At 41.0% G+C, this 11,833-nt stretch overlaps 1 protein-coding gene across 2 annotated transcripts; it reads right to left on the bottom strand.

Moving 5' to 3' along the window:
• Positions 1-6,926: 6,926 nt before the first annotated feature.
• bub3 (BUB3 mitotic checkpoint protein) lies at positions 6,927-11,433 on the bottom strand. 2 transcript variants are annotated; one of them, XM_034570879.1, is made up of 8 exons: positions 11,244-11,433; positions 10,206-10,400; positions 10,046-10,115; positions 9,770-9,921; positions 9,170-9,328; positions 8,819-8,996; positions 8,371-8,609; positions 6,927-7,302 (listed from the first exon to the last, which is right to left on the bottom strand). In XM_034570879.1, the coding sequence occupies exons 2-7, from the start codon at positions 10,398-10,400 to the stop codon at positions 8,389-8,391; spliced, it is 975 nt and encodes a 324-aa protein (XP_034426770.1). In that variant the 5' UTR covers positions 11,244-11,433; the 3' UTR covers positions 6,927-7,302; positions 8,371-8,388. The 2 variants fall into 2 exon arrangements, with proteins under 2 accessions (XP_034426770.1, XP_034426768.1); XM_034570877.1 differs by having other exon boundaries at positions 8,393-8,609; positions 11,244-11,423.
• Positions 11,434-11,833: the final 400 nt, after the last annotated feature.

Here is an 11,833-nt window from a genome sequence, read left to right as displayed (position 1 = left end):
CAAAAGTATTTCTTCTGGATAGATGATTCATTTTTACTTTATACACACATTTTAAAAAGGCAAATATGCTCAATTTGGGTTTTTTGAGATGTCCACCTTTAAATTTAGAAATACTCCACAGCTTAACCTGCTCAGGCCTGTTGAAGTCACTCAAATGGAAACATATGAGAGGAGAAAATAACTCTGATGCTCACAAGTGAATGATTTTCATGAAGTGAGACCATATCCTCATTCAGTCCATTGGGTCTTTTCATCCTTCAGACAATCTCTTTCCTTTTTCTTTTCCAGGCCAAATTTCACACTTAATAATTTTCCAGAATCATCCTCTTTGTAATCACAGGACGTCTTGAGGTCTTGAGTGAAACCTGCTTAAATGTGATAAAGAAAAAAGGTTCACATTGACATATTAAAAATAACATTTTGTTATAACAATTGTTGTCACGCAAAGAACCTGTTTTGTTCAGTCTTTATCTCAATATGTTATGATAATGCTGATCTTCAACACCATGTGATGATTTATTATGTTTATTTTGCACATGCCTCTGGACCACCTCATTGAATATTTTCATGGAAATCCCAGCAGGCTCAGCAGGACTGTCGTAATGTGTGTGTGTGTACATGTGCTGCCTGTGACAACTATTAGCAAGGTTAATGCTGTGGATACTAACATCCATCACTTCAGTTTCATTAGCGTTGTCCTTTGACCTGCTCCACATAATGTTGTCAAACGTGTCAGGCGGCAGATTATTGGGAGGTATGATGATCAATAGATAAATAATAGAGGGCTGCTGGCGAGGCTGCGGAATAAACCTCCGCCCGGCGCTCTGCTGCCTGTCACAAATCTGAAAAAAAAACAAATGGACTAGCCAGAGGCAAGAGCCATCAGTAATAATATAATGTGTGGATGATGATGAATTAGGGCCAGACTTCTCAATGCATCGCCGTTCCACGCACAGAGACATCACTGGACGAATGCATTGATCCCCTGCGTTCACATTAGTTTGCTTAATCTGCATTTGAGTCGATGGGACAACACAGTGTTTCACTTCACTGGATTCACAAAAGTTAATAATGTCCAATAATCAAAAACTGTTTATGAAAGCACCTCCTTTTTGTGTCATTGATTCAGCTCCGTAATGCACTGATCACTCAGACAGGATGCACTTAGGAAACAATGTGTTTTCTATTCAATAACATAGATTTTTCCCTGCATGTGTACTTTCATTTTACTAAGTAATGTTTTATTTTTCTCAGATCTTTGCTTTTTGTTGGGTTTAAGTCCTTTTTAAAGCAATGTCTCACTTGTATTTATGCACGTCCAGTAATTATTAACTCACTCTGCACAGAGCTTTAAGTTCGTGAGTCCATTAAAATATTCTTGCACTATTTTGCACTATTTGTAGGTTTTCCTTATTCTTATGTTATTTTCGATAATTTTACATTAGCAAAAATATTGCAATATCGCATTTTTTTTTTAATTAGGGGAGTAAATTCACAATAAAGATCTTTACTGTTAAATATCATTGTTTCCTTTTGAATTTACCTTTAGAGTCTATGCTATGTTTTGCTCTGTTATGTTATGTTATAATATGATATGTTACCGGTATGCTATGCTATGCTATGCTATGCTATGCTATGCTATGCTATGCTATCCAATAATGTGTTATGTTATGCTATAATATGTTATGTTATGTTATATTATGCCTGTTGTCATTTTGCTCTCCTAATTAATAAAAAAACTAAAACATGCCCTCACTCCCACCATCCTCATTATAACCTACATATTTTTGCTATAGTTCCCAAACAATGCTGCAGTCAACCTACATAAACGTCCTCGGATTCATACGTAAACTATGATATATTACACAACGCGGACAAAGCCAGTAGCAGAGAACGGCTCCGAGCTGCTTGGTTTTGTTTAAGAGAAGGTGTCACTTAAGACCCATGAGATCCCCACGGCCCATAACCGCCTCCACAATAGCTGTGGTGTCCATGTTCCTGTGTGCTGAGAGCTGCAGTGAGATCACACTGTCGTGACCTAAATGTCACAGGGCAAAACAAACAGAAAAGACAGAATAATGGCTTTTTTTATGATGCATAAATGTGATTATAATACGAGGAACAAACATAGACTGACAATGGAGGAGAAATGGCCCATATTGATCTGTGAGTTACATTTCATACCATGTGACTCTATAACATGTTCTGTAAGTTCATCGCCCACCTCCTCTGTTTCCCCTAAACTTAATTGGCGGATAATAGTTGGCTGGAAATTTTATTCTTCAGAGGGATTGTGCCAATAACGTTTCATAAAGCAGGTTGAAATGGATACAAGGAGTCAGTTAAACTTCGCCCGCAGTCACTCGGAGGCCCACAGGGAACCTGAGCCTCAAAGATGTGGTGCATTAGTTCTGCTAAGCTAACCGTGAATGCTAATTGCAGGAAGGACAAACTGTAACCCTTGCCCCGTGGCCATGAACCCATTACACTGCACAGAGGGTTTCATAGACACAGGCAGCGTACAAAGAGGCTGCCCTGAAAAGGCCTGCAATCTGATTTCAGTTTAAATGGGGATAACAAGTTATTGTTTTCCAAAGTCCCCTTTGGGATTTGTCCCTTGTGTTTTTTTTTTTGGGACTGCGTGAAAGAAAAATGCCCGTCACTCCAAAGCTGACCGCAAATCACCGACACAATGCAACAGGTTCTATGTTTTCAAGTGGGATATGTTGCCTGATCCGCAGGACTTACCCACAGGTGGCTGTCTGACATGGATCAGTTGTGTTTAAGTGCTTGTGGTTTCAGCCCCGGAGGGAAATCGACAACCCCGTCATGATGTGAATTGACAACCTGTGCATCAAAGAGTGTCCTTCATCAGTGGGAGCCCTCGAGTGTTGCCCCTCGGTTTTACAGCCTTAAACACTAAGAGACTCCGAACAAAACCCGAATCCATGAGCTTAGCTGAAAAACATGTCACTGATCTGATCTGTTGTCTGGATAAACAAGAGAGTTCACTTTTCTGTGTGTTTTCACCTTTAATCTCTGCAGCCCTGTGCCCCCCCCCCAGCCATACATTTTCAAACATGACCCCAGATGCACTGACTGCCCCCGTCTTCTTTACACATTCATACATTCATCAGTTTGACAGGAGACATGAAAGCTGCACTCTTTCCCCTCCAAAGCACCAATTTCCACAGTTTACCTTTTGAGGTGAATGTTTACTGTGACACCTTAATTACCCAATCATAGTACAGATAAATACTTTAAGTTAAGGTTGAACATACATTACAGCCATGCTGTCAATGTGTGTTGTTAATTGTGTGCTAACGTCCTAAACTGAAGTACTGGACACATGAAAACTCAACCTCACAATGATGATTAAAATTCAACCTCAGAGGGACATGAATGTCCAGAATATTTTTGAGATATCAATCTAATAGTTGATAAGATATACTTCAATCAAAACCAGGAAAGGTAACCTCATTGTGGAACATGAGGAAAAACCCAGGGATCACCAAAGTCAGGATGATCCTCTGGGGACGATGAATGTCTGTGCAACATTTCATGGCAATCCATCCAATAATTGCTGAAATATTTCAGTCTGCACCAAAGCGGGGGACGGACATTATTGTAGATTATTTATTTATTTATTTATATTGTGGCCAAAGCCTGTAATCCAACTTCAGCATCTCGTACACTATTTCAATTCTCACCTAACAAATGTAATCTGGTCTCATAGTTCTGCAGGCAGGCCTAATTCTAAACCATCAATGCCAAGCAGGTTTATTATCAGATGAAAAATCTGCGACAAAAAGCCCACGAGCCAAAATAAAACCTCACGCCCCAAATCTCCGACCCTCCTGTCACACCCAGACACTTTTGATTTACTATATCGCGGCTCCCAGGTGAGAGCCTCCTCCACCAGTCGGCCCCAGTGCTGCCTGCCCGGCCCGTAAAGAGATGGATGACGGTGAGCGTTGAACCTAGCAGTCGCTCACATGGCCTTGAGCTTTAGCGTCTAATTAGGCTCTAATGTAACTACAATGCTCTCAAGGAGATGCTGTTTTGCCCTACACAGCCCTTTAAAAGCCTCCCCCCCGGGGCAGGGGCAGCGTGGAGTGAGGTGCTGTGGCAGGCCACAGCCACATCCAGGAGAAAGGCTCCGGTTTCCCTGCCCCAGCTGGGACGTCAACGGGTCCAGGATCTTTATTTTTGGGCCAAGTCTGATGGCTGTAGGGGCTCATCTCTAAAATAGAAATCCTTAGATTTTTTTTATTATAAACATTTTACATCTTCTTTAACCTAAATCTACTGAATCTTTTCAATGTAAACATGCACCTGTCACTTTTTTTTTGTAAATCAAGCGACTGAGCCGTCCAGTGTCCGGTTTGATTTAAAAGGAAATGTAGCTTATTACTGAGCAATGTTGCCCATTGAAATGATTTATTATCTGTGAGCGAAGCCATTGGTTGCAAGTGTTCTGGTGAATATTGAATCCTTCATGCGTCTTGAGGTTAGTCATAAAACAGCTTTAAAAAATTTTGGGTGTGAAATAATAAGATAAAGATGCGGATCGTTCATTAAGTCACTGAAGTGCATGGAATTATTGGATGGCGTCTCTAGTCTGTGATGTGGTGGGGAAACAGGAGACAAAACCAGAACACGGAGTGGTGTCAATATTTTCCTGATGCATCATCATGTGATTTCCTCATTTCTCCGCAGCGCGTGAAGGACGGTATCATCGGCTTGATATAATATTAGAAAGAAACCGGTCTTGAGAGATAAGGTGTCTGGCTGAAGGTCACCCGCGCCCTCTCCAGTGAACATACGAGCCTCCTGTGGTCGGGTTAAATGCACCTGACTGGCTGTTGGGAGCACAATCACCCATTTTAATTGTCATGTAACGGTTTCATGTAGAGCCAAACTGTCTGCAACACTTCAGTGGTTGGAAACCAGAGCCCGGCCACACGACCACACGTGGTTAACTGGGCCTTTGCAGCAGGACCAAAAAAAAAAAAAAAAAGAACCTGGAGAGATCTCTGTGGAGACAGGCTTGGAGGAAGATGCTGATAGACAAAGCAACAGATGCATCTGCTGCAATTTTCTAAATTACTAATAAATCCTTTATGGTACTGAACAAAAAAACTACATGTGTACCTCTTTGTACGCTCCAGGTCTGAAAAATACTAATTGCTTCTCTGCTCCTAAATTACCTTTTTCTATAAAACAGCTATCCACCAGAGATGAGAAAACCTCAACGCTTTCAATGCACATTCAAAGAACTCAATTTTCCAATTTAGCGGAAGCCAAAGATGACAGGAAACAAGGTAATTCACCATCGCCCCAACAACAACCCCCCTCTGGCCAATTCTACGTCTGTTTCACGAGCAGTAATTGCGTCCCGAAATGAACGCCATTTCATATTAAGCTGCAGCCTCGATCCCACGTCAAAGACAAGACTCATTATCGACAATCATGGGAATTAGTTACATCATTTAAACCAAACCGAACTAATCGTTTCCAGGATACCGCAGAGGCAGATAGAGCCATTAGAAAAAATTGGAGCTCTTAAACAGAATAATTGACATCTATATCTTCTCTGCTGCTTTGGCTGAAGGGCTTCAGAAATTGCATTAGTTGCAATTGAAAAATCTGAACTGAGGGGAAAAGACGCCACATGAGACTTTTGCAGGGAACTGCTCTGTTCGCCGTGGCCATTCATACACAACACTGAACAGTGCATGACAAAACTATACTTTTGAATTACTGGCTCTGAAATTGTACACCTCTGCCAACAATAACACAATGTGTGAGGACACCGTGACCTTCACCTTTGACCACCCAACTCTAATCAGTTAAACCGATAGTCTATGTGAACATTGAGTCAAATTTGAAAGCATATTATTAAAATAAAACATTCGCAAGGCAAAAAAGGGTTGGTGAGGTCGCAGTGACCTTGACCTTTGCGATTTGCCGACCAAATTCTATTCAGGTTAACCTTATGTCCAAATTAATGTTTGTGCTGGATGTAATGGAATTCTGTGTTCATGATGTGACTGTGACCTGGACTTTGGACACCCAGAATCTAATGAGTTCACCTTTTAGTCGAAATGAACATTTGGACAGAATTTGACAAAATATTCTCAAGGTGTTCCTGTGATGTTTGTGACCAAAAAAACGTGTTGGGTGATGTCTCTGCGAATTTGGCCTTTGACCACAAAAAATGTTCGGACCAAATTTGTAGAAATGTCAAGGTGTTCATGAGATATCGCGTTTACGAGAACAGACGGACAACCAGAAAAACATAACATCTTTGACCACTGGCTGTCGCAGAGGTATAAAAAAAATGCCTGTCCTGCATCCAACAGTCACCAGTACAACTTGGAAAACTTGACTCTATAAATTCACAATTGATGATGGAAAAGTATGACCCTACCCCTAAATATTTTTCATTTAAAAATATATTAAATTTCTAAATGGATTTCTCAATTAACAGGTTCATAGCAAACCCACAGTACAGTGAAACTAATAGGATGGACAGCACTTTGCAGTTTGCTTGAGCCCCATTTAAACGTGGATTCACCACTTAGGGTTCTCAGCAAATAATTCACCATTCAAAAAATTGGAGAAATACAGAAAAGAGCCTCTTAATCATTTTATTTTAGTTTGCCAGATGCAGCCGGTTCATCCAGTTTAGTGGTTTTCTCCATATTTTCCCCCTGGTGATAAAGCAGGATCTGGTTTAGGCCGCAGACCTCTGATGTCTATCAGCACAGGTCACTGTCTGGGGGCAAGTGGAGCCTTCGGCAATACGAGTGGATCATCGCTTTCCCTCAACACATCGTGAAGAGAAGCTTTTCTGCCCCGACACATTCCTGGGATTTCTCTCAGGTTTTCTTTTTCGCAGTAAGTAAATGTGACAGAGTGCGTTTGTGCTGTTGATCAATGTTTTATTATACAAACAGAGCTCGAATCAGTGTCAAAAAGTTTCAGTGTTAAAAATGTAAGAGTCAACAAAAAAGATCACGACATCAGTTTGTGTTGATGACCATGCAAAAGCAGAAAAAGGTGTATTTGAATCAGACAACGATGCATGGTCATTGGAACATACATGAAACAAAAAATAACTATATAACAAGAGCCAGAACAGAAAAGATTTTAACAGACAACAGTTACTTACAAGAAAGTTCAACTGTATGGAACAGAAAGAAATGACAGGAGACATTTTGATAATGGTACACTGGATACCAGCAGATAACCCAAACACACGCAGAGGGAACTGTTGCAAGGTGGACTTAGGTTGACCTGTAAAGAAGAAAAGAAGAGATTCAATCAACTTGAGTCATAACTGCAGCAGTTTGTGCTACATTCAATACTATATTTAGGTCGGAGGTTTGACATCCATTCAGTCTAATTGACTAATGTGGAGAGAGCTATACTAACCTAACCCTTTAATGATGATGTAGGGCAGATAAACGAAAATACAGGGAAAACCAGCCTGTTTATTCTGTGACTGACGTCAGACAACAGCCTGTATGAAAGGCTGAACTGAAGCCAGAGAGTGTATGAACGCCCTTAACTGCCACAAATGGAAAACATAATGGAACAAAGATCTGGTAATACAGACATTATCGGCACATGGAAGGTCAATGTCATCGTTGCTCTTTTTCACAAAAAGATTCTTAGCAACCTGTCGGAGAATCTTTCTGAAGTGAAATCATTAAACCAACAAATAAACAGTTGCACCTAGATGTTAATGTTCCAGTTAAATATTTTTTATGATATACTGCATGGAAACAATAATACAGTTCCTGGTCAGACATTGATTTAGAAATGCCCTTTTTAATGGAAGCAAGGTATGAAATACTGAAAACATAGTTCTGTATATATATAAAAAAAAAAAATCCTTATCACAGTTTTGTCAAATATAACAACCTGTTGGTTTCTCTGTTCCATGTGATGATAAACCTATGATCATTCGGCTTTAAGCTGCTGGTTGGACAAAGCTAAGCTATCTGAAGACATCTCCTTGGCATTTTCTTTTGCTATCTTGTCATTTTATAGACTGAACAATTTAATCAATGTGACCTTCAACTTAACACTGTGATCCTGCCACTTTATTCACTATTATAATGTACTGCATCACTTTGTACAGCAGAAGGTTTCCATGTGTCTGTTATGACAGCACAGATACAAAGACTCACAGGAGGATTTTCAAGTTCTCATCTGTGCATCTTTCAACTGTCGGATATTGAAAAGTGGACAAGCTGAGATAAAGATCGGCATATGCTGCAGGTGGACGTGCTCCCTGTAAATACAGCTGCTCATAGATTCAGTGAGAAGCAAGGTGCCACATTATGCAGGAGTACACACCCGAGGGACGAGGAAGACTCACTTGGGCTTCGTCTCAGCATCTGTGACTTGGCGGATGAAGATGGCATCCTCCGGGTGGCTGATGTCACCCTTTTCTTGCATGTAGGAGGAGGCGATGGCGAGCATGGTGCCGTCGTTATTGAAAGCAAGGGAGGCGATACTGGTCGGGTACCGGTGGAACTGGCACAGGCGCTTCTTGTTGAACGGGTCCCAGATGTTCACAAAGCCGTCCGAGCCACCTGGTCGAAGGGGAGACTCAAGGTCAAGCTCAAAAGATTTAGAATGTGTTGAGATATGGATCTATAATAACAGCTTGTTCCACGTGCGACCTTGGCAGCTAAATGCTAAAGGTCACAGGTAAATATCTGAGCTTTGCAAAAACAAATTACCCCATTACAGAAACAAAATCATTGCTTTTATCAAGTAGCCACTAATGAACCAGTCGTACCTGTGGCAAAGGTGTTGTGAACACTGTGAAATGAGATTGCATTGACGGGGTAAACGTGCTCAATTCCATCCTCCTTCAGCCTGTGGCATTTGAAGGCGTATTTCTTCTTCTGAACCTCCTGACTTGGGTCCAGGTACTCCACAGCTACACGTCCCTCGATTGAACTCAAGACGTAGCCCTGCAGCCAAGACACAAAGTACCAAGTTACCATTCAACTTCTTCACATTAACACAGGAATCTGTTTCGTAACATGATACTCTGTAAGGAGTAAATTACCCGTCAACAGCTCACTGTAAGTTTCATTAGTGCTGTGTAAACTATAATCGATGTCTATTGGGATTTGAAGGGTACCTGTTTGTTGGGGAAAGCTCTGATGCTGCGTGTCTGATACTTGAGACTGGACTCTCTTCTTTGCTGTACGTAGCCCATGTTCCTCAGGTCCCAAACCAGGACTCTTCTTCCAGCTGTGCCGACGATTAGTCTATCTCCGGCCACAGAAAGCGTATACACCTTTCATAAAGATCACATGTATGAGACAAGAGGGAGATGACACAGGCAATACACACACAAACAGCAAGGTAACATAATAACAGTGAGATGTCACCTTTTTCACCAGGTTTCTGTATTCTCTCATTCATACTGTTGTGTAACGTTTTCACAATAAACTCTAATATTTAACATCAATATAATCATGTTGTATCATTAACATCAGGTCAAATGCAAGTACTTTTTGAAGAAAAGATTTATTTGAAAGACCGTTCAACACGTTTCTTTGATCAATAAATACAAATCAACTCGGCAAGGAACTAACAATTGTATGTAAACTAAATCGTTAAATCTTGCAATACATGATTTACTGTACTATAACAACAAAATATAAGTGATTCTGACCCGACACAATCATCTTATTAATATCTTTCAAATAACAATTGCATGCCTCTTGTGCGCTACCTTCTCAGGCTGGGTAAAGGTGCCAGCGTTGCAGGGCGTCCTCGGGTCCCACAGCCGAACCGATCTGTCCCAGCTACCCGTTACCATGACGTTAACCTCTGGGCAGTACTCCACACAACGGATTGGAGCATCGTGTGCTCCAACTATTGTATCTGTTTAAAGAGAATATTGCAGCAGTCAATAGAATAAAACATTCAGCACATTCAACTCTCAGATGTGAAGAGTTGTGATACTGCCTGAAAGCTTTTATTGCTACTTAACCGGTTTGCAACGTACCTTGGTCTGTGTTCAAATCATGAGTTTTTAACTGTGCATCTAATCCTCCACTCCAGGAATGTGTTGGGTCCTGCAAGTTAAAAGGTGAATATTATCTGTATATATCAGACAAAAGCTTTGACGAGACAACAAGGACCATATACAAAATTCTTTGACCTACATAAAAAGCACAGTCAAGAACTGGAGCTGAGTGCTGGTACTTCATCCGCATGGTGTTGCCTCCGACATCGAAGAGACGGACCGTGCAGTCCCACGAGGACACCAGCAGGAACTGAGCTGTGCTGGGGCTGAACTTGACGGCAGAGATGGTGTCCTCTGGTCCCTGGTTCAGTTTGTACTCATTGGAGCCCGTCATCTGCAAGAAGGGAAAAGATAACCATCAAGACTAATGGACAATATAGAGGGTATAAACTACACTTTAAAACACGGTTTAACACCACAAACTGATGCTTTAAAACTACTATGGAGTCAAACCAATATGAATCCGACACTGTCTGTATATTTATGTTGATTCAATCAAGTATATACACTTGATCAATATTTTGGTATTATAATATTATATGTTTAAAGCTTCACAATTTTATTATTTATTTGATAGATTTTGTACTTAACTTCATTATGATGCACTAATGTGTTGTTTGGTTCTAAATATCAAACGTAATGACACTAAAATGTGATATTTTAAAATAATATATTTTAGTGTTACCAGGCATCTTGTTGTTTAATGACATTTGACGCCAGAACTACTCACATTGTTGACCAATAACAAACAAACAAACAAACAAACAGGTCCTTATCGATATGACTGGATAAGCATCAATGATCTACGCTTCTCTTTTCGCTGAACTCCCTGGAAGTAGCCTCCTCCACTGTCCGGCTTAAGGATCAGTGTGTTTCCTGCTTGTTATTAGCCGTGCCCGGTTACATTGGCTACGAGTTTAGCTAACAAGCCCAACCGAGAGCTAAGCATGCGCCATTTGAGCTCCCGAAAAAAAACACGATCTGTTACTGGAGCTCGATGAAAGGTGAAGGTTGATTCGCAGCGTGTCTCGCGTTTGCTCTTATTCCAAAAACACCGCGAACCGCTCCACCACATCCAGCAATTACACCAAGCCCACGCCTGTCGTTAGCGGTGTTTGCTAACAGGGAAGGCAACGCGGGCTACACACGCTGACATGAGGCGTTTTATTTCACTTACCGTGTCGGTTCGGAGCCTTTCAGACGAAAACGATGCTATGTTAACTGCGCCTGTTTATTCCGCGCTGGTTTACGGTAATATAATCATATAAATAACGTGGAAAAGAGCCGAACAGCTAAATGTGTCTGCGCTAAGCTAACTCCCCTGCTAGCAAGCGCTGAGCTCTGCAGACGGAGGACGCTGATTGGTTGGAATGAACGTTCGAATTCCCGCCTGCGATGTGATTGGCCGGTCGAACACCGACGTTTACTTCCGTTGTCTCAGCGCAGATCACGTGACATAGGACTTCTCTCTTTCTCTCTCTCTCTCTCTCTCTCTCTCTCTCTCTCTCTCTCTCTCTCTCTCTCTCTCTCTCTCAGTAACACATTTGTTTTCTGTCATTTTATCTTTCATCAAAATTAATACAATATAAATATAATAAAAAACTATAATTTAATGGCCATAGTAAATTAAGAGATTGGTAATTTTTAAATGAGCCACAATAATCTACACACAGCTATTGTCTTTCCATGTTAACCCATATGTATGCTGTTGTAAGATAGACTTCTTTCTTTCTTTTTCTGTTTCTGTGTGATTTGAGTTTGCCCCAA

The sequence above is a fragment of the Hippoglossus hippoglossus genome, chromosome 19, assembly GCF_009819705.1.
Source record: "Hippoglossus hippoglossus isolate fHipHip1 chromosome 19, fHipHip1.pri, whole genome shotgun sequence".
NCBI lineage: Eukaryota > Metazoa > Chordata > Actinopteri > Pleuronectiformes > Pleuronectidae > Hippoglossus > Hippoglossus hippoglossus.
This window is presented reverse-complemented; position numbering and strand designations above follow the sequence as displayed.